This window comes from Pteronotus mesoamericanus, unplaced genomic scaffold (genome assembly GCF_021234165.1).
Source record: "Pteronotus mesoamericanus isolate MK-2021 breed Mesoamerican mustached bat unplaced genomic scaffold, CSHL_Meso_final scaffold_1066, whole genome shotgun sequence".
In the NCBI taxonomy this organism is placed as follows: domain Eukaryota; kingdom Metazoa; phylum Chordata; class Mammalia; order Chiroptera; family Mormoopidae; genus Pteronotus; species Pteronotus mesoamericanus.
This window is the reverse complement of record NW_026555299.1, coordinates 3,998,400-4,022,228: the sequence shown is the minus strand read 5'-3', so window position 1 is coordinate 4,022,228 and position 23,829 is coordinate 3,998,400. Positions and strand designations below refer to the sequence as shown.

The following is a 23,829-nucleotide window of genomic DNA, read 5'->3' as shown; positions in this document are numbered from 1 at the left end:
TGTAGGTAGAAGGCAAACTTTTATGATGTTTTTGACTTTCAAAGAACTGTTTCACATTCATTTTGAATAGAATGAGATCTCAGGACATGATCTTTGTTTCCTTCCCCCAAAAGCTTGGCTCTTATAATAGCCTGGCAGGTAAAACTTGGACTTTGTGCTAAACTTGAGTCACAGTAATGATCTGGCTTTGGGCTCTCCTGCTCACTGATTTTGTATGTTCTACTGGAGAAAAACTGATACTGTTGCCTTTTTGCTCTTCTTGATGCTTGGGGACCTTGAGCCATGGAACTACAGAAGAGAGATGTTTCTAATGTGCTGTATTGTGTCTCTTGTCATTGAGGTAATTGTCATGAGAAAACCCTGGACAACAGCCATGACAAACAGAAATATTTTGACAACTCACAGTCACTGGATGCTGCTGAAGAAGAGCCCTCTGAGACAGGAACAGAGGAGGACCCTGTATTCTCTGTTGAGAATTCAGGGAGGGACTCAGCTGTCCTTAGACTTGAAAGTAAGTTGATTTGACCTGAGCTGTGCTTCTGGGGTAAAATCAACTCTCAGGCTTCAAGCTTCGGCTTTTCTCTACTGGAGTCTGTTTCCTTCTTTTAGCAGTTACTCATTTATTACGTCATTATTTCATGAGGAGGACCCTCAAATGGTGAGGCAGAAGACAAGCTGTAATGTGCAAGTCCTCATCACTCTTCTTTTTTTTTCTCTGCCTCCCTGTCTTTTGCTAGAAAAAATTTGATTTGGTTATGTACTACCTTTTTTAATATTATTAGTCTATTGAGTAAGGCCTTGAAAACAAAACAAGATAAGTTGTGTTTATGCTAATCCAGTAAAATTTAAAGGTTTGAAATAATGGGCATACCAGCCAGCCCCCACCAAATCGCATTGATGACATTTCGTTAACTGCCAAAATGAATGACTTGTTTTTAATGCTCATCCTACTTAATCAAAATTTAGCACATTTAGAACTATGCACAACTCCTTAAAATTCACCCCGTCACTTGCCCTTGTCTCTCTTCCTGTCTTCAGAACATCTTTTTCAATTTCCTTCACTTCTTTACTTTGCCCTTGATTTGTTGAGTTACCCGGGATTTTTACCTTGGTCTTCTTTTTCTTATCCTTCTATATGTTACCTCTCCGTGTTTCACATACCTTTGGATATACCAGTGACTCCAACTCTATTTCCAGCTGAGATATTTTCCATCACTCCAGATCTCACTTCCCCTTTTTTAGTGCTCTCTTTATCAGGATGTACCACATGCACTTCAAACTTAATATATTCACATTTGAATTTGTCCTCATTTTTACCCTATTTCCTGAACTGCTTCTAAGGTCTGTATTCCTGCTTTCTGTTAAAGGCGTCACAACTCACCCAGGCACCACTATATCCAGTCACTTCCTAAGACTGGTTGAATCTTATCTTCATCTGTTCCTTCTCCCTGCCTAAGTTCAGAGATTCTTCATTTCTGCCTGGGCTATTGCAGTGGCCTCTTTGGTAGATTTCCTACTATCTAGTCTTTCTTCAGTCTGTTAAGGAAAGAGAAGGAGGGAGGGAGGGAGGGAAAGAGGGAATAAGAGTAAGAAAGAACGATGACACATGTAATGGTACAAAATTTAAAAAGCAGAAGCAACCTCTGTCACCAATTTCTTGTGTATCCAAAGAGTTGTTTCTAAAATCATATCTGATCAGGTAAGTTGCCTACATTTAAATTTTTCAGTAGCTCTCTATTATTTATAGGAAGAGTCCAAATGTCTTAGGATGGGATATATGATGGTGTGCCCTCAATTTCATCTTTACTGCCTACTAGTACTCTACGTGACAGGGCAGCCTTCACCATTCCCTGCGCGCGCAGTGCTGCTTTGAGCCTCCATGTCTTTGCACAGGCTGGGACTGGCCATCATGTACCCTCTGCTTTATATGGACAACTCCTGTGCTGCTCCAAGATCCAGCTCAAACGTCACCTCCTCTGTGAAGCACTCACTGAGGACTCCAGGCCTTTAGTTGTTACATTTGCTATCATATTTCCGCTTTCTGTCAAGGCCAAGTCATACAGTATTAGTCACTTGTATGTCTTGTCTCCCATCAGACTAAGAGCTTCTTATGTACTATATCTTATATAATTATATTCCTGTGTACAGTAAATATTTTTTAAAGTAATGCGGCATTTGTCTTCCTATATGTAGGTTGGATTAACTTATTGGGTTGGCTGAAAAGTTCATTTGGGATTTTCCATAAGATGGCTCTCGAAGTGCTTAGTTGTCTTTAACTTCATTCAAAACAATTTTTTTAGACTGTGTTGTGACAGTTGTCATATCAGCATGCACTAAAAGCAAATCAAAATTGAGTTTTTATGCAACCATTTTAATATTAAAGATGGAAGAAAATACACATTTTTGGCATATTATGCTTTATTATTTCAAGAAAGGTAAAAACACAGTTGGAACACACACACATACACACAAAGATTTGTGCAGTGTATGGAGAAGATGCTGTTATTGAATGTGTCCAAAGTGTTTTGTGAAGTTTCATGCTGGAGATTTCTTGCTGGATGATGCTCCATGGTCAGGTAGACCAGTTGAAGTTGGAAAGCGATCAAATCTAGACATTGAGAACAATCAGTGTTACACCACATGGAGATAGTCAACACACTCACATTATGCAAATCCATAAAGTTATTGGTGAAAATGAAAAGTGTGTCTTTTATTTTACAGAAAAAACCATGTGGACTTTTTTAGCCAACCCAATACTTAGCAATTACAAAGTCTTGTTTCTTTCTAAGTGGAATTGTATACAAAAAATGATGTCTAAGAGAAGCAAGAAGTTGTGACCTTCACCTTTGCAGGTTTAGAAACCTAGTTTATCAGTTCTACCAGAAACTGTTGGGCTTTTGAGGAAGCTAATTCCCATTTACCAACTCAAAAGAGATTGGGTCTTAAACCAGACAGCCAATTTGTTCCTTTACAAGGAAGCTACTCCTTGCTGGTACCTGGCAGACTTGTGTCTCTTTCTGGCATCAGGCACCCACACAACCAAATGAGCCTCATTAGGTTGCTTGATAAATTCACAATTAATACAAATGAAACTGAATAATGTTAAGAGGTGTCTATTCCTTTTATAAAAGCTGTCCCTATTCCAATACAATACAACTCTCTAGTGACCAGAATACACATGACTATGAAATTAGAGTCTTTGTTCCTACCATAACTCAGAATAAAACCCAACCAAAATCTTGCTCTTTGTGTCCCAGATTTCTGAATACATCATTGGTGAAGACAGATTATAATCCAGTGCTTGCGTTGTTTAGTCCCATGTCCCTCCCATAGTTCTGTTCCATCGCCCCACTAAGGGTGTAGTACAGTTGCCCTGGCTGAGTCTAGGCATTTTCCAGGTCCCTTCAGCATCATGCAAACTATCTCCTAGGGTGGATTCCTTTTCAGTTAGCTAATTTAATCTGTAATATCATGGTGACTTTTACTGGTTTTACTATTTGTGGTTTTTAAAAAAATTTTCTCCAAAAATTATTTTATGTCTATGCTTGGCTTTTATTATAACACACTGTTTATATTTAAAAAAGGATTTTTTTCCCGTCTCTGATAACCTCATCTTAGGAAGCCTGCTGGTGTGAACATGCTAACCTGTACAACTGCAGTCTCCTTGGACTTGGCAGTATATAGGGAAGTGTCAGAAGAAGGTATTCCCAGAATTTCAGCATACGCAGGAAAAAAATAAATACCGTCTCTAGTAACCATAAAATACCATGATAATCACTACCTTTTTGTGGTGTTTGTAATTTACACAATATTATGAAGTAAGTATTAACCTTGTGGATTTTATTACCAAGCCCGTCTGATAGATGAGAAAATTGAGACCCAGTGATCTTAGGTACCTTGCCTAAATTACTCGGTAGGTGGCATAATTTAAATTATTCTCAGGCCTTCTGATTCCATAAACTGCCCTTTTGTCTGTGGTTCTCAGAAGTAGAGATTTGATGGATTGGAACTTTATTTTTTAATTGGTAAGGTCCTTTTAAAAGAAAACCAGAATCTGTCCTGACCAGTGTGGCTCAGTTGGTTGGACATCACCCTGCAAAGCAAAAGGTCGCCAGTTCAGTTCCTGGCCGGAGCACATGCCTGGGCTGAAGGTTCAGTCCCCAGTCGGGGAGTGTGCAGGAGGCAGCCAAACTATGTTTCTCATATCAGTGTTTCTCTCCCTTTCTTTTTTCCTCCCTTACCCCTCTCTAAAAATAAATAAAATATTTTATAAGAAAACGAAAGTTATCACCATTATATAAAGCAAAGAACATTTTAATATCATAAAGGTACAAAGACAGTCTCAGAATAAAGGTGGGTCTTTCTTAGAAATGGACATTTGGCAGCCTTACAGCAGCAGAAGTGTATCTAGACACATGTCTGTGTGTGTGTATAACTTTATATACGTGTCTGTTTTCTTTCTCATTTTGCTAAGGATTGCTGAAAATTCTGACTCTGAGTAACATTTGAAAACCACTGCTTTAATTTGTCATTATCTAGTACAGAATTCTTCCACGGTAAACCTTAGATGTGGAAAGAGAGAGTATAGATTTTGTGATCAGAAATACTGTCATGTCCTGGCTCTACCACATACTAGTTATTAAATCTTGGGCAAGTTACTTAGCCTTGCTGAACCTTTCATATGTTCTTAATTTAAAAATAATCAAAGGAAAAAAATGCCAGAGTGTTTTTGAGTATTTAAATGAAATAGCTTCGGGAAACATTTATTTTAGTGCCTGGTACACAGTTGGAACTAAGAAAATGTCACTTCTGCAAACATAGGCATGGCTCTACTGCTTCTGGACTCAGAGGCTGCTTATGAGCCAAAGTCCTCACGAGCATGTACATATAGTATCTGCTCAGTAAACATCTGTTTGATTAATGGGAGTCCTGACATATTTTCACGAGGGTTGTTAGAGGAGAGATTCCATATTTGCTTTTCTAGGTTATCTTCTTGGAATTCTGTTTTCTCTTGCTATATGAACCCCCCTAAAAGAAGGAAGAGCACCATTGGTGCAAATGAAAACTCAAGGTTGTTTTCTTCTCAAAAGTGAATCATTCCTGTACCTACTTTGGTCTGGATTAGATCTTTCACTCTTCCTGGTTGCTGGCATGAACTTTTATGCCATTGTTTATGCATTAAGTCTTACAAGCTTTACACTCTGCCTTCAAAACCATATCACTGCCTTTTAAAGAAGACACTAGATTTCAAGAGAAAATTGCCCAAGGTCCTATGGTGGAGGAGTCCCAATTTGAAACCAGATTTGTCTCATTCCATAGAATACCCTTTCTATTTTGTGGGACAAAGGGACATGTTCCTCCCTGGTACCTAAGCATTTCTATAAATGTGCTCTGCTTTCAAAATCTGTTAAACTGAGGCACCCAGGTGCACCCATGAATCTCCAGGTGTGTCTCAAACATTGCAGTACTGGACTGGACTTCTTTCTTTTATTTTCTTTGCCCCCTCCCCCAGATTTTTCTTTTCCTTTTTTAATTAGGACAACATATGCTTCTCTCCATTTCTCAGTATTTCCCTTAGTCCCTGTGATTGTTGACAGATTACCTAACATGGCACAAACTCAACGGTAAGTTTTCCCGGCACTTTGAGATAGGACTCATCCAAGTGAAAAAACATGAACTCACATAAGCCTCACTGTGGGTGCTCATAGTCTCTTCACTTCACAGTATTTATTCTCCTTTTTCCAGTGTAAAAATGATACATTAATGAAGATACAGAAAATAACAGATATGGGTCTCCATCTCTGTGTTTTCAGTTTATACCATAACATCTGTCCCGCAAGCAGCAAGCTATTTACTTTTTCTTCTTGCTTCAAGCACAATTTAAAACCTGAGATCCTTCCATAGTCCAGACCACTCCCCAAACCTAAATTCTGTATTTCCAACTGTTTATTGAGCAATGTCCAGAGATATGTTCCTCCATCCAATTCTAGCCTAGACTGTAAGTTCTGTGGATTGTTATATTCCAAGCCTTCAGCAGATTGTTAGACACATAGCAACAAATGTTTAAACGTATTAATGAATAGGCATCTGAAATTTGCCAACCAGTTGTCATTGGTACCAGTTCTTTGCCAACAGAAATCCCCAATTTGAGGTGCAGTGAAGAAGGAAGGTTTTTTTCAGTACAAATAGCTCAATGGTGATACAACACAGCCATGAAAACAGCACAGCTATGGAACAGCTTGTGATAGTGCACCTGTGAAAGTAGGGCTGTGAGTCGGCCCTGGGGCCAGGCCCCTCTTCGTCTAGGCAGCCCAGCTCTTCTCTGCCCTGGTCTGGTCTGGTCTGTTTCACTGTGCTGTGTCCCACTCTTCACTGGTCTGCCTCTCTGCTCCTGCGCATCTGCTGTGATCTGATCTGCTCTGCTCTGCTCCACTCTGGCCAGGGAAATGCAGCCTTCAGTCTCAGTGGGAAGGGAAAGTTCACTTTCCAAGCCAGAGCAGGACTGGTTTATATGAACAGAGGTCCCCTCCCCTGGTCCGTGATTGGTCTGCTCTCATGCAAATGAGGAATCTAAATCCTTGCAGTTGGATTGGTCCAAAAGGCACTGTCCTAATTGGTCAGAATAGAACCATTCTGATTGGTCAGAGCAGCACAGTTCCAATTGGACAGGGAAAGCCACAGTTCTACTGATTGAACTAGGATTCCAGAAACTCCATAATAAGGGCTGGCTCAGGGGGTAGACATACAGTGCAGGCAGAGCATTCCATCCCAGCTTCTCCCTGAAGTGCAGTTTGCATCAGAGGCTCCCATGTAGAAGCAGCTCCTAGGCGGTTTGGTTTGGTTTGGTTTGGTTTGGTTTGTTAAATTTGAGTCCAGGTAGCCACCAGGAGCCCTTTTTAGTAGGCATCTTTCTCAGGGTTCACAAGTCCCAGTGCTCTATCCCATTGCCCTTTTCTAACTCCAGCATTCTGTTGTCATTTTCACAGATTCCAAAACTATGTTCACATAGTAAAAAACCCACTATATCACAGTAGACTTTAAATCTTGAAATCACCTTTGAGCCTACCCTAGTCTTTGCTCTTAGTTCCATTTAATCACCAAATTCTATTTTCCTCCACTGACATTTTCTCACAGGTGTCTTCCCCTCCCTTTTTAAAAATGTCTTTTATCCTCACCGTAAGTCAGCCTCACTGTATAGAACTCTTATAGAGATAATTGAAACACTTTTTTAATTGGCCTCTTTATCTTCTGTTTTGCTCTCCTCTGCTCCCCACTCCCTAATACACCAACTATTTACTACTATAACCTTCATAAATACGGCTCTCATTGTTATTCCCCTGCTTAGCAAACAAGAGCTCTCTTTGCAATGAATCTTCTTCCTGACTTTCCCAGACATTCTCAATATCTACCTTCCCTCAGTATCTTATTTGTCGATATTATCTATGTACATTTTTGTTCTAGTTAATGTGAAATTAGCAGTGCCTTCACATATACCTTCCTCATACCTGTGTCAGTCTGTCTGTACGTGGGTGTGTGCGCGCGTGCATGCGTTGACAGTGTCATCACTCTAGGGGGCGCCCTCCCTGGCCATCTCTTCTGTCTGAATCCTGCCTCGTGTAGTCTGCCTGCCTTTAGAAAGCATTTTATGGCTACAGTCAAGTTTTTTTTTCCTTGCAAGACATTTGAATATACTTTTTCTCTCATTGTGTTTTCCACTTGATTATAAATGTATTTAAGTCCTCAGTCAGATTCCTCTGATTCCTATTCCTTTTGTTCCCACCTATGCAGCTTATACATGTAGATGGGCTCATAGTAGGTCCTAAATAAATAAAGTTTAGTTTATTTTTCTTCTAACGCAGCACATTTAGGATCTCCCTCTTCCTCACTTTTGTTCAGCGTTGTTCTGTAGGAATGGCTGTCACCCTACCCCAGCAGCTTGCAGCAAGTTCCATGGCCTCCCTTTATTTGAATACTGATTTTCATCAGTGAAAGTCCCTTTCTCTAAGAACTTTTTAATAATAGTATATATTATTTAATGGTAAGGGCACAGGGAAGCATTAACCTTTGGGAACTCTTTGCAACTAAACAACATAAATGCTTTCTAAATAGTAAATAAGGCTTCCAAAGAGAGCATCCATATGCAACTCTAACTATACACTGGGGAATTAGTTACTTGCAGTCTCTCTTTGGCCAGAAGCCGCTTTTCTTTAAACTCACATTCTTTGCCATGGCTGAATTTTTCAGAAAACCCTTTTCTGTCTCAAGACAAGGTGCAGGGACTCCTGTGGTATCCATAGGAGAAGGAAGGAGAGGAAGCTAAAGTAGCATGAGGAATACTTAGAAACAGTAGTGTTGCTGCAGGTCAGATGCCAGGAATTTCTCTAAATTGCTGTTAGGGGTTCCTATAGAAACCCTATCCAGCTGCTTTCCTGGGTTAGCTACTGAGAAAGTTGTAAATGATATAGCATGCTACTGGTTATGCTAAAGACATCGCTACTTTTCTGTTGCTTGCCATTCATTCAGCTGGGTTGACCATACTTTAACTCATGATAAGGTTAACCTCAGAGTTTAAAAAGTCAGCAGGACAAGGAAAAGGCAGGAGCAGCAGATTCTCAAGAACCTCACAAACCAAATTATTTCTGAGTTCCCATTAATTCATTCTGTGCCTATTATGTGTCAGGTAAAATGTCAGATATTCAGAACATGGTAGCAAGATAGAAACTGAAAATTAAAACTGTCAACCCTACATTTGTACTATTAGCCACATAATTGAGGCAAGTAACCCACCATTTTTATCTGAATATTCTAAAAAAAAAAAAAAAAAAAAAGCTTTTGCAAACCCCTATTTTATTTTAATCTTGTTTCAGATCTCATTCATCATCATTATCATCATCAGTAGAAACCAGCAGATTGGTTCAGAAAATCTCAAAGAAACTTCCTTGAAAGAACAGTAGTACATTCTATAGTCACTTGTTACAATTAGAAGAGCCCTATAGCTTTTTCAAGGAAGAGTAAGAGATTTCTGGTGATACTGATAACAGACCTTCCCACTCTCTGGAATAGAATAGGGGATGGGAGACAGGTGTCACCTGAGTTAAGGGTGACACTGCATCTTCTATGGGTAGGACTCAAAGCTTCATGTTATTTTTAGCCATGGTAGCCAGGCATCTTTCTCACCCCAAGCCTCCTCGGAGATTAATACTGTGTGTTTCTAAGAGAGATTACTCACAATGGCAACATCAGTCAGTACAGATATGAGTTTCCTGACCCTCGCTTTTTTAATACAGTGTTCTAAATCACCAAACAAGCCAGCATTGCCAATTGAAGATTATTGGGATAATTGGAATAACGTAGACTAGCATTTTTCTGAGCAATCAGCCCCAAACTCTTGGGTTGTCCAGTGGGTACATATTACAAAAGCAGGCATTTCATTTTATTTGTTTTTATACCCTCTCTACTTCAAAAAGGTCTGGAGATAACTTTCATGGAACACACAATATCAGATTCAGCCATTAATTGAAAATAACATAAGTAGTAAAGGATCCTTTTTAAAGGAAGGCATTCTATTAAGAAACTTAGAATAATTTTTCCCTAAGCCTCCTAGTTATCTAAGCATACAGGGGAGCTTGTAAGGTTATGCAGTCTTCGATGTATAATAATGGAAATACACCAACTTCTCAGGAGAGAGAATCTCTACTAAACTCTTGTACTGAGAAACATCCTTGGGAGTCTTTACATAAGAAACTTGAGCAATATAACAAATAATATCTTGATAACCATTTTAGGAAAAAATTACTGGTTTATTACGAGCATATTGCCATTTCTTCCTGTATCAGCCATTAGTGAAAATGGGAGCCTCTGTGTGGAAATAGGATAATTTCCCATTAAACAAAGCATTATTCACTTAAGGCAATTAGATTATATGGCCTGGACCTGCAGCTATGGTACTTTATATGCTAGTTGAATAAAGCCTGAAGAATCCCACATTAAATAAATAAACTTTGTCTTTGCCATCTGTGTCTTATATCTAGAGCAAGTTGGTCTTTTTGCAAAAAATACATATATAAAATAGCCATCCTCATGCTCACTAGGGACAGAAGTTAGGACTGCCTGCCATCTGGCTGCTGCCATTGTTCTCAGCCAGGCTTTTAACAAAAGGTTCATGACAAAGGTGATACTTTATTATGAATTTTGAAGGTGCTAAATTAGATATTTTTATGCAAGTGAGCCAGACAAGTGCCTCTAACCAGAGTCACATTTTTTCTCAAAAAGCAAGGTTGGAGTCACTCAAATACTTGAAAGAATACTACGTAGTTTTTAATAACGTGCTGGCACTTGACTTTCAGGTACAGTGGTTGAAGAAAGCAATGGTTCTGACGAGATAGAGAATTCAGATGAAACAAAAATGTCAGAAGAGATTTTGGCTTTGGTGGATGAATTTCAACAGGCATGGCCCCTGGAAGGCTTTGGGGGGCCACTAGAGATGAAGGGGCGGCGCCTGGACCTGCAGGGGATACGGGTACTGAAGAAAGGTCCTCAGGACGGAGTGGCCAAAAGCTCTTGCTATGGGGACTGCAGAAGCGAAGATGACGAAGCAACAGAATGGGTAAGAGTTGCCAACTCAGTTCTTACCAAATTGTAGCCCAGGTCTTTTGGGGGTGGGGGTGCACCTAAGTTTTCAAAGTGTGACGTTCCTATTGGACAGGTGGCACTACTTTGCTCCACACTCCAGTCAGCCTTCACATTGGACTTGTACTGCAGGAAGCATTTCATGTAACTTAAGTATTGGTAGCTTTTCTGGGAAACAGAGGAAATAGGATCGGTGTGTGGCCATGTTCAAAGCCTGTCGATTTGGAACTACCGAGTTCGGACGTCTTAATTTTCAGTTTTCTCTATACACTCTTCAAGGCGAGGTGACTATTTTTATTTCACTAAACATATTTGATTTAGACCTTTAAGAATTAAACGGAAGGAGAAAACTTCAGCACAGACTGGTTTTTCTTAAAGCCATCAATATCCACAGCCATTGACAGATTTGATCATTGGTCTCATTTGTCTCTAACACGTTTCTATTTCCTAGATCACATTCCAGGTCAAACGGGTAAAGAAACCCAAAGGAGACCATAAAAAAACTCCAGCAAAAAAAATAGAATCAAATCAAGCAGAAAATGTACATCGCTACCAAGCAAACCTGGAGATCACTGGCCCAAAGGTGGCCTCTCCTGGGCCACAAGGTAAAGCTGACTGTTTAATATGTCAGTTTCTTCTTTCAGATTTTACTGTCTCACTTCTCACAAAGGATATGCTTGTGACTTAATGTAGATGACAAGGTAAATGGCTAAGTGAACGTGAAGCCAGTCATTGATATAAAAAGTTTGTTTTGACAGTTCACTTTTTTCCCATGGCTATTTGGCTTATATTCTTATTATCTTGAGCTTAAATATCCTATTGATCCTTAACTTGAAAATCTAGGTTAATATATAAAAATATGAGTTTGAGACTGACTACCTGGGCCCAAACACCAGTTTTGCCATTCAATTCCCCATGCCTCATTTTTCTCATCTATAAAATGGGAATAATAATTGCACCTATCTTATATGGTGATTATGAGCATTCTGTGAGTTCATACATTTATAGTGCTTTAAATGAACTGGGCACATAGGGCTCAGTACATACGTATTAACTATCTAGTAACGTTTTTGTGTATCAGGTATCTCTTTACATATTGGTTAAATGCTTTAGAATAACTCCCCAGGAAAAATGCATATACATCAAAATCGTACAAGCATATGCGTTTTTCTGATTTGTATATGCAAAATCGGAAAGTTCAGGGTTCATAGTTGTTCTAAAATCCATCTCTGGACTCCAGGTTCAGGACCATTCCTGTAGGTCCAGTTGACTTTCTTTTCCAGGAATCAAGTAGTGGTGATAGAATTTCTATTTTAAAAAAAAATCTTTTTTAAAAGAATATATTCCCTGTTCTGGACTTCAAAAATTCAAGGTAACTTCCAGAAAATGTCTTATTTAATTTGGTATACTCACCAAAGCTCAAAGCAGAGGGCACACAGTAAAATGACTAAATCCCAGAATGAACTGTGACTTGTGAAAAATCGTAAGGACACCAAAAAGGACATTTTGTCATAACTGGAGTTAAAAGCATGAAGTAGCTTTACTGTTTAAGGAACATAGCATGTGTCAACAGGTGACAAAATAAGGCAACATTTCCTTTGTTAGGTCTGTCTTCTGTAGCAAAGGAAAAACACTCAAACTGTAAAACATGATGGAAATGAACACTGCATTGGATTAAACAGAAAATGTAATAAAATGATAAAGAAAATTTAAATGGTTATTTATATACATTTAAGGTGAAAGGGAGCTTTCTAAGGTTGAAAGAAAGAAAAAAACCAGTTTTAGCACCAGAGAACACCATAAAATAAAAACACAAGGGACTGAAACAAAGTATTTTTTGTGGAGTATTTACAGAATGTATGATAAGCAAAGGCTAGCAATATCATTTAAAGAGCACCTACAAATCAATAAGAAAAACAGAGCATTTCAACAAAATATGTGCAAGTACATAGGCAGTTTACCAAATACACACATGTACACACACAAATGGCCACTAATCGCGAGAAAACATGAAGCCTCACTAGCAACCAAAAAAGTGCAAACATAAACAGTGACATACCATTCTTGCTTATCATGTTGTCTTTAAGTGTGTAATAAACATGAATTAATAAAATGAATTATGAGTTCTGGGATAGTTTGACTAGATGTCCAGAAAATTTAAAAATACACCAGAAGTTTTATGTCCAATAACTTACACCAAGTAAATCATTTTACAAGTGCTGAAGATAGAAGTACAAAGTTACTGATCAGAGGGTTGCTTATAATAAAACTTTAGAAACAACCTAAAGGTTGATAATTTCCTAAATAAATTACAGCATGTGTACCATGTAGGCAAGATGTTTGTAATTTAGTAAGTGAACAAAAGTAGTTTATTAAGCAGCATACAGACATACTTCCTTTATTGTGCTTCGCTTTATTGCACTTTGTAGATACTGTTTTTCTTACAAATTGAAGGTTTGTGGCAACCCCTCATTGAGCAAGTCTGTCGGTGCCATTTTTTCCAACAGCATTTGCTTGCTTTGTTTTTCTGTCACATTTTGGTAACTCTCTCAGTATTTCAAACTTTGTCATTATTATAAATGTTATAGTCGTCTGTGAAGTTCTATGCTAATTGTTTTAAGGCACCATGAAGCACACTCATGTAAGACTGAAAACTTAAATGTTGTGTGTGTTCTGACTGCTCCACCAACCAGCCATTCCCCAAATCTCTCTTTCCACTCAGGCCTCCTATTCCCTGAGACACAGTAATTTTGCCATTAGGCAGTTAGTAACCCTGCAGCAGCCTCCAAGTGTTCAAGTGAAAGGAAGAACCACACATCTCTCACTTTAAATTAAAAGCTAGAAATAATTAAACTTCATGAGGAAGTAATATCCACAGCCAAGATAGGCTGAAAGTTAGACCTCTCATGCTAAACACCTAGCCAAGTTGTGAATGCAAAGGAAAAGTTATTGAAGGAAATTAAAAGTGCTACTCCAGTGAACACACAAATGATAAGAAAGTGAAACAGCCTTAGTACTGATGTGAAGAAGGTTTCTGTGGTCTGGAGAGATCAAACCAGCCACAACATTCCCTTATGCCAAAGCCTAATCCAGAGCAAGGCCGTAACTCTTCAATTCTGTGAAAGCTGAGAGAGGAAGCTGCTGAAGGGAAGTTGAAACCAGCAGAGGTTGGTTCATGCTGTTCCCTCAGCCTGGAATGCCCTAATGCTACCTCAGAGATGCTGAAGTATCACTCATCCTTAAACTGCAAGCTCAGATGCCCTCTCTCCCTTGGTACTGTCAGACAGAGAATTGCCCTCTCTTCAGTTACTCTGCACCTTCACTCTAGCACGTATCCTGTTGGATTCTAACGATTTGTTTATATTTACCTTCCTCTTTAGACTGTGAGCACAAGGTCAGGCTCTCTTATTATTTCTCTCTGTATCTTTTGTTTCCTAACACAATTCCCAGCCCCTTATAATAGATGCTCAACAAGTATTTTTCGAGTGCATTTCTTAAACATAAAAGAAAAATAAGCTTAATTGTGGAACTTATGGTTTAATTCAAGTTTTTAATTTAAATGGGGTTCACTTGACTCTCTTTCAGACTTCTGTTTTATTACAATCTAAATCTAAACCCCTGCCTGTACCTCAAACAATTTTCTACTGTTGGTAAGTTCCTGCGGTACAAAAAGAGCTAAACAGAACCAGAGTTCTCCTTCCTGCCTAGTCGTTTATAGTTCCTTCAGAAGAAGTCTTCCCAAACCAAACTTAGGTTTGCTTTTTTCCTAGGAACTTGATCTAAGTAAAGGGCCTACACCCAAAAGGTAGCACTTGGGAAGGGTATCAGTGAACAGAACTTTAAAAGCCCTAGGTAGCTGTAAATAGCGTGATGATTGGGGGCCTACATGTGAGCCGACACACCTGGATGTTCATCCCAGCTCTGCCACCTACTAGCCAGGTGACCTTGGGCAAGTCATTTGAGATCTCTGGGCATCTCATCTGAGAAATGAGGTTTGAAACCTGCCTCAAGAAGTTATGCATGCAGAGCACTTAGCACAAGAGCAGAACTCACAGTAAGTGCTCTGGAAGTTAAAAACCTCGCATTAGCACCATTATCCCCCGCCCTGCGGCTCTTTACAGCAGCGGTTCTTTACCAGGACTGGTTTTGCCTTCACAGGGGACATTTGGCAATATCTGGAGACATTATCGGTTGTCACATCTTGGGGAGGGTGCTACTGACATCTAGTGGGTGGAGGCCAAGGATGCTGCCAGGCGTCCTCCAGTGCACAGGACAGTCCCCACAGCAAAGCGTTATCCAGCCTCCAGTGTCAGTAGGACCAGGTTGAGAAACCAGCTTTGGAGATACGTTTCTTGTGGTCTGTAAAATCAAAATGGACAGGGTTGAAAATTAAGTTTGGTAAGAATATTAACATTGAAGAACATCTTAATCCTAATCTCGTGTTGATTAGTCTTAAATCTAGTGAAGGACTCATTTATTTGTACTTAATTATCTGCCTCCAAGAACAGGGCTTTACTCAAACATGATCTTTATTCTTGCCGCTGTGAATGACAAGATTTTGGTTCGCTATATGGTCTAAATTGTGGACTAGAGGAATGACTAGCACCTTTAAAAATACAGCAATCTGAGTGAAGTAATCCCCAGGGCATGAGACACTGTGGATTCTGTTCCTTTGCAATTGTGTCATTACGACATGCTTTCTCCCCAGGAAAAAAGCGTGACTACCAGAGCCTGGGATGGCCCAGCCCAGATGAGTGCGTCAAACTCCGCTGGGTAGAGCTGACTGCCATCGTGAGCACCTGGCTTGCAGTTTCTTCAAAAAACATTGAGTGAGTATCTAAACACCTCCTTCCTCCAAGGCTTCGTGTACCAGCGACCACGCTGGGCCTGAGCTGGCGTCCGGGATGCCCTTTTTTGGCAGCAGCTATTAGAAGAGCCATCCTTTCTAGAGTTGGTGGTTCAGAGGATGACCATTGCTAACCACAGGCCACAGATGGACCTGGCCAATTGCACTGAACAGTAAATGTGTCCCCATTTTCAGTGCCTTTGCCCACATTTTTGTAACTTATCCAGATTTACTTAGTTTGACTCAAAGATCAGATCCCTGTTTTTTGAAGCATAAAACCTGCAGTCTCTCACTGACATCACACACGCAGAAAGGGAGTCGGGGCAAATTCAGTTTACAAATACCTTCCAAAACACAAGGTCACGTCTCTGATAACTACCTTTCCTCCTCAGACACGCATTCTCTTTTGCTGGCCCCTTTTCTAACCTTTAAGTGTTGATGTTCCCCAAGATTTACCACTAAGCCTTCTTTATAATCACCCTAGTCAGACTGATCTACTCCCAGAACTTACAGCACCACTGATAAATTAATAATTCCCAAATGTGAATCTCCAGACTAGACCTGTATTCAAATTCTCAACCCTCCTGTTCAGTTATCTGCCTGGCCTCTTTGCCTACATAGTTCTCAGGTGTCCCAAGTTCAGGAAAACTAAACTCATAATTTTCTTGCCCACTCTCCTTCCAAAAAAATCATCATTGTGTGTGTTTTCTATTTCTTATTCTTAGTAAATAGTTCCAGCAGTGCTTGGGGGTCATTCTTAACAATCTTCTTTCCTACCCTTCAAATCTAATCTGTTACTTCTTGTCATTTTTATGCTCTGAGTGTTTTTCAAATCCAGCTGCTTTTCTCCATCTCCATTGCTGCCTCCTTCATCTCCCATTATATTCATTCAGTAGCCTCCTAGCTGGTCCTCTTGCTTTATTTACTCTTGGCTCTCTTCAGTCCACTCTCTCCAGAGTGCTCAGAATTCTCCCTCACTTATAAGTCTAACAATTCTTAAAATGGTCTAAACTTCTTACTGCTGTTTACAGTGGTCCACATTGTCAGTCTCCTTGTGCCTGTCTTTCCATCTCCATCCCTGTCCTCTCTCCCATAAGGGCCTTGACGTGTGCTGTCCCTTTCCCTGTGTTCTCTTCATCTTCCTGCCTAGTTTAGTGCAATCTCCTCCTTCTGGTCTCAACGTAAATCTTACTGCCTTGGGGAATTCTTCACTGACGCGCTCCCTCCTCCGTCAGCACAGAGGAAACAGATGCCCTCCTGCAGTGTATCTTACCATGTTTTTATCATTTATGATTTGTCACGTCTGTAATAGTTAAGTCACTCCCAAGACTGAGGGCCATAACAGCAGGGACTGGGTATGTTATGTTAATTATGATAGCCCTGGTATTAAATAGCTAGAAACAAAATTTGTCAATGCCAGTTTGCCATGTCAGTATGTAATATTTGCCGATGGTTCATAATATTTAGCCTATATCTAGCAGGAAAGTAACCACTTTGGAACAATAAAGGAAATACTTTTATATGTAGATACAATAAACAGCTGTTTTGTATAAAATTTACTATCTAAATTTTCTGTGGAGACAAGTGTGTTTTTGTGTATAAAGAGAAAATAAAATAGGAACAGCTTGTGGGTACTTATCACTATCTCTACACTGGAAAAAGGAATCTACCAGAAAACCAACCTGGTTTAAAATCTCCCCAGTGAGAAAAAGCAGCCCAGCAGGAGTGAACAAATCAGATACTGTGGTGCAGAGAAAGAAGGCGGCTTAGGTGGTTGGGAAAATCACTGAGTTCAGTTCTCAGATCCCAACACTGCTCCTCTGAGCTAGAATATGATCTTGATTCATACATTCAACAGATAGTTACTGCCAGGCTCTGGAGTCCTTGCACCTGTATAATGAGAGATCAAACTAAATAACTTCTGAGTTCTCTCCTAGTCTGAGAATCTGTGCTTTCAGTCCTCATAGTGTATTGAAGTTATGATCAGCTGATTTTTAATATTCTTTCTTCCCCACCCAGTCAGATTTTCTGTGGCTAATGTGGTAATCTCCATGTTTCAGCATCACAGAACACATAGACTTTGCCACTCCAATCCAGCAGCCAGCGATGGAGCCTGTTTGCAATGGCAATCTGCCCACCAGCATGCACACCCTGGACCACTTGCATGGGGTTTCCAACCGAGCCAGCCTACACTACACAGGCGAGAGTCAGTTAACAGAGGTGAGTGCTCACTTTTATTCAGTCATCTGTGGGTTTTAGCCCAACAGTTTTAGCGCATCTGACAGCAGAAAGCGCAATGGCCAGGCCATGTTTCTTTGCCTCTCTATGGTTGGCTGTCCTTTCAGTGGCTTTAGGCTAAGCCTAATTTCTTTCAGGCCCTGCGCTGAGCTTGCTTTCTTTTCATGTTCAAGAAATTTTAATTTTGATTCACTCCTTCAGGTGAGTAGCATTCTGCTTGCTATCAGACAGAGACTCTTACAGCAAATATTTGGGACAGTTAATTCTCCTGTTGGCACTCTAAAAAAGGAAAGAAAGAAGGACAGACCTATGAAAGAATATATCAAGAAGAATTGGGAAAATACATCACAAATATCCAACAATACAAGATTTGTTACATAAATTACATAAATGTTGGTGTAGATATAAGATATTATACAGGAGAGTCATTACAAAAGACGTATAGGAATACATTTGAAGAAGTTTTCAGGATATGTGAAAATGGTAACAGTGTGCAGTATGATCCCATATTTTATAAGAGAAATAATATGTGTGTATGTAGAAAAATGTGAAAGATATGAGATATGTCCAGAGAGTATCCAGCCATGTACTAAAAATAGAGACATTTCTTGAAGATACAAGAAACATTGTACATAGGACAATGACACCTCAGTCCCCTTCAAAGTAGGTACCTGGGGACCTCACACAATTCTCCTGGCATCTCCTTCACTGTTCAAAACACTCTGCAAAATCCTTTGTTGGAATCACCGTCAGCTGCACTATCGTATTTCTGGAATCTCATTGATGGTCTGAAATCTCCTCCCTTTCGAAGGTGATTTTAGTCTTGGGAAAAGCCAAAAGTCGCAAATGACAAGTCTGGGCTGTAGGGGTCTGAATCACCTGGGTGATTTGATGTTTCGCCAAAAAATTCTGCATGAGACGTGATGCAAAGTGAGCGCATTGTCATGATAAAGCTGCCAATCGCCAGTTGCCCACAGCTGTGGCCATTTTCATCCTATGGCATCTCTCAGCCAACAAAGAACATTGAGGTAGTACTTCATATTAATTATTTGGCCTGGAGGGATGTAGTTATGATGGACAGCACCTTCCCAATCAGAAAACACAGTTAACATGATCTTGATCTGGCTGCGACTTTGCCATGCTTTCTTCAGGTGGAGAACCAGGCGACTTCCATTGGAACAATGAGCCTTCGTTTCCAGATCGTAGCCATAGACTCTTGATTCTTCTCCAGTTATGACCTTCTTCAGGAAATCCGGTTCATTGGTAGCGGTTTGAGTCAAGTCATTAGCAAGTTCAACACAGTGTTCCATCTGCTCTGGTAACAGAAGCTGTGGAACGAATTTTGCCATCACACGTTTCATGCCAAGATCCTACGTCAAAAGCTCTGTCACAGTAGTTTTTGGAATCCCCAGATCAGCTTCTGGTTCTTGCGCTGTCAGTCACTGATCTTCGTTGATTGCAGCCCATGCACAGTCAACATTCTTATATGTTCTGCTTGTTGCAGACCTTCCAGAATGCGGATCACTTTCAACAGATTCTCGAACATCTTTCAAGCATTTGTGCCCCACTTCTATCTGTATTGCACTCATTCCATCATCCCTGAAAGCCTTCTGAATCATCCAAATAGTTTCTGCGGAGGACTGTTCAAGTTTAACACAAAACTTGATGGAGATCTGTTGCTCTACTCACTCAGTCGTTTTGAATATGATGGCTACCCAGCACACATGCTCACTCAGCAGTGCCTGCTGCCCCCACTGACTAGTACAGTGAAGCCATCATTGTTCACACATGCACTTTCCAGTCCACAGTCCTTGGCTGCCAGGTTACATTGATGTTGCACAAACCATTCCTGTTATATTAGAAATGGCTGGACGTTTTCTGGACAGACCTCGTATCGGAAAGTTATTAATAGTGGTTGTATCTGGGTGACAGGATTACAAACAGTTTCTGTTCCCTTTATTCTACTTTCAGATGTTGCTATAATGTTTCACATGTCTATAATTTTTGTTAACTGTGAGAGGACAAAAAGGGATGATGGAATGGCCTTAAACATGTCTGCCCGGTGGGACCGCAGGAGGTACCCCAGAGAAGTAACCTGGTTCTTGGGGATAGTGCCCAGCTCAGTGGCAGCAGTGCTCTCTGGACTCTGCGTCAATTTCATTCCTCTAATCTACCATCTTCCTCCCTGTACCAGGTATTACAAAATCTTGGCAAAAACCAATACCCACAGCAGTCACTTGAACAGATTGGCACCCGAATTGCCAAAGTTTTGGAAAAGGTAAGTCACCCTGTAGGAAAGCTGGGAACTATTGCCCACCTTCTAACTTCCAAATTTATTTGTCACGAAGTGGCTCTAACTTCTCCTGTTAAGTACTTAGCACTTGGTAACTAAAGGGAAACTAGAAATAAACTCACACAGAATGTTTCAATCACTTTTCCATTACTTCCCCCATTGCTTGGTTAGTGTTGAATATGTTTTGCTTCTTTGCCTACCTTCTGTAATGAAGCTGCTACCTAATCAGTTTTTTCCCCTTTACTCCAGCATGGATGTATAGAGGTGGTGGTCCTGGATACCATGGAATCTAGGTATATGAAATAAGTCAGATGTTCTTCTCTGGGGGGAAGAACATTTGGTATTTCAGATTGTGGATGGGAAATACATCTTTAAATACCTTTCTCTCTTGAAATCGTGAAAGAAAGTATTTCTAAAACTGCATTTTCATACAGTCTACAGAAACTATAACTGAGAGTCTCTACAACAACTCATCTGCCTCTATATGATATTTATGTAGAGAGGAGGATTTTTTACATTAAAATTCATTCCCTTATGGTTTCATATCTCTTCACTTTATTACTATGTAATATTGAAGAATATAGGGGTTAAGAGAGTGAACTCAGCTACCAATCTGACATGTCAGTGTGTTGGGGATAGGATACTTCCATCAGTTTAAAAGTAAAGTGGAAAGAAAACACAAAGTAGTCACTGCTCTGTGTCAGTTCTGAAATCCATTTGGACATACGTCACCCCAGTTCCAGAGGAGGGACTATTTTGGGCAATTGAGAAAGTTTCATTTTCTTACCCTGCAAGTAGCTTGAAAACATTTTTTCCAAATTCTGCTTTAAAACTACAGAGTTCCCCCATTCTCTCTCTTTTAATACCATATTATACATGACTTTTTAAAAACTTTGTCACTTTCAGCATTCTTCCTGGAAGTCTTTTTTTCGAGTCCACAGCTTTGATAAGTACTTTTTCTGTATTGCAAGGTACAGCCCAACTATTTATTTTGCTGATGTCTAGACAATAATTCCTCTTTCCCGACCTCCAATAACAAGCTCTTCGGGGCTCATCCAGCCTCCTTTGATGGTGTCATGGCTGCTCTTTTAGCAAATGTCTGCGGCCCCCTCCCAAAACTGATGCTACATGTTTTAATTCTCTGTTACAGCAACACTCCATTTTGATACCAAATACTATTTAGCTATCTATTTTTGCCTTAAAAACCACCCCAAAAATTCACTGACTTAAAACTATTTGCTCAAGATTCTACAGTCTGAGTTGAGCTCATCTGGACATTTCTTCTGGTCTGGACATCATTTATGCACATGCAGACGTGTGGTGACTCCTCCGGGACTGGCCACCAGAGCAGGCGTCACCCACATGTCTGGTGCCTTACCCAGAGCGGCTGGAGTAGCCAGAGCACAGCTGGCAACATTCCCTCTCCGTGCAGCCTGTCCGGCAGTGTCGCTGGACCTTTCTGCATGGTGGCTCCAGGCTCTGCGAGGGTGAAAGCAGTAGTGACAGAGAATGTGGGGCCCATCTTCTATCACAGGTCCCTTCAAAGGAGCAGCAAAGCTGACAGCTTCTCAGCAGAAAGGATGGAGACCAGAAGCTGATGTTACATCTTTAAAGCTAGAAAAAGAAAACGACAAGCATAGGATTCTTTACCAGCAAAAACATCCTCCAAATGTTAAAGGGAAATAAAGATGTGTAAAAACAAAGAGAAATTCAGAAAATTTGGCACCAGCAGACCTGCACTGAAATAAGAAATAAAGGGAGTTCTTTGGGGAAATGGTCCCAGATAGAAATATGAACATGCAAGAGGGAATAGAGAGCACTGGAAATGAAAATAGAAATGAACAGTAACTATGCAAAATAGTAACTGTAGTAACCTGAGGAGCTTCCGTTTTATAGATGCTGAAATTCATGATAACAGTAACAAATGATGGGACGGAAGTAAATGGAGTTTAAAATCTTCAGGTTTAATTGGTATCAGCCAAGTAGTTAAACTGATAATTTGCATATTTTAAGGCGTAGTCTAACTAAAAATGGTTTTAAAATATAGTTTAATTGAAGGAAACTTGAACAATGTAAAACATTTGATTAATCCAAAGAAATGCAAAGACACATAAAAAGAGAACACAAATAAATGAAACTAGACCATTAACTTACACCATACACAAAAATAAACTCAAGATGGATAAAAGACTTAAATATAAATTATGGCAGCATGAAAGTCCTAGAGGAGAGCATAAGGAGGAAAATTTCAGATATCCCACATGGCTGTATTTCCACCAATATGTCCCCTAGGGCAAGGGATATAAAAGAAAGAATAAACAAATGGGACTACATCAAATTAAAAAGCTTCCGCACAGCAAAAGGAAACATCAACAAAATAAAAAGGGAACCAACCATATGGGAAAATATATTTGCCAGTAATACCTTGGCCAAGGGTTTGATCTCCAAAATACCTAAAGAACTCACATGACTCCACAGCAGGAAGACAAACAGTCCAATTTAAAAATGGGCAAAGGACTGCTTCTCGACGGAGAACATACAGAGGGCATGGCCATAGGCATATGAAGGGATGCTCAGCATCACTAGTCATCAGAGAGGTGCAAATTAAAACCTCAATGAGATACCACCTCACGCCAGTCAGAAAGGCCATCATGAACAAATCAAAAACAACTGCTGGCGAGGCTGTGGAGAAAAAGGAACCCTAGTGCACTGTTGGTGGGGATGCAGACTGGTGCAGCCACTGTGGACAACAGTGTGGAATTTCCTCAAAAAACTAAAAATGGAACTGCCTTTTGATCCTAATTCCACTGTTGGGATTATACCCTAAGAATCCTGAAACACCAATGCAAAAGAACCTATGTACCCCAGTGTTCACAGCAACATTATTTACAGTAGCCAAGCACTGGAAACAACCGAAGTGCCCATCAGTAAATGAGTGGATCAAAAAAACACTGGTGCATTTACACAATGGAATACTATGCTGCAGAAAGGAAGATGGAACTCCTGTCCTTCACGACAGCAGGGATAGAACCAGACAGCATTATGCTAAGTGAAATAAGCCAGGCAGTGAAAGACAGATACCATATGATCTCACCTATAAGTGAAACCTAATCAGCAAAACAAACAAACAAACAAAAAAAAACCAAAAGAACCAGAGACAGTGACCAGGGGGGAGGTAGGTAAGGAATAATAGGGGAAAGAAGGGGAAGGGTCAAGTCAAGAAACATGTACAAAGGACCCATGGTCAGGGACAATAGAGTGGGGATTGTCTCTGGGAGCGATTGTTGGACAGGACAGGGGAGAGCAATGAGGGGAAAACTGGGGACAACTGTAACTGAACAACAATTTTAAAAATTATAAATTTTTAAAAAATAGAACACAAATAATATAGAGCCAAGCCTATCAGTAGTTAAGTACAAAAGATTATGTATTTTAAGCATTTGGGACTTCAGTCAAGATGGCAGTTTAGGTAGACATGGCTCACCTCTTTGCACAACCACATCAAAATTACAACTAAAATGTAGAACAACCATCACTCAGAACTGTCAGAAATTGAGTCAAATGGAAGTCTGACAACTACAGAATTAAGAAACCTGATCCATCCAGACTGGTAGGAGGGGTATAGACATGGAACGATCTGGTCCCATACCCACATGTGGTGGATGAAAATTTGGGAGGGATATGTCTGGAGCCAGTCCCAGCTCCACACCAGGCCCCCCAGCCTAGGGCTCTGGTGCCAGGAAGATAAGTCCCCACAACTTCTGGCTGCAAAAACCAGCGGGGATTAAGTTAATGGAAGAAACTTCTGGAGCCCCAAGCAGTT

General features: G+C 40.1%; 1 protein-coding gene across 2 annotated transcripts in view; it reads left to right on the top strand.

Annotated features, from left to right (window-relative positions):
• TTC17 (tetratricopeptide repeat domain 17) overlaps positions 1–23,829 on the top strand; it is a 93,770-nt gene that overhangs the window by 56,458 nt on the left and 13,483 nt on the right. Inside the window, exons 17-22 of one of the 2 annotated variants that reach the window (XM_054587129.1) lie at positions 341–511; positions 10,347–10,606; positions 11,081–11,234; positions 15,338–15,458; positions 17,536–17,695; positions 19,908–19,991. In XM_054587129.1, the coding sequence (XP_054443104.1) occupies positions 341–511; positions 10,347–10,606; positions 11,081–11,234; positions 15,338–15,458; positions 17,536–17,695; positions 19,908–19,991 (950 nt within the window). The remainder of the gene's footprint in view (positions 1–340; positions 512–10,346; positions 10,607–11,080; positions 11,235–15,337; positions 15,459–17,535; positions 17,696–19,907; positions 19,992–23,829) is intronic. The other variant, XM_054587130.1, reaches the window with a different exon arrangement.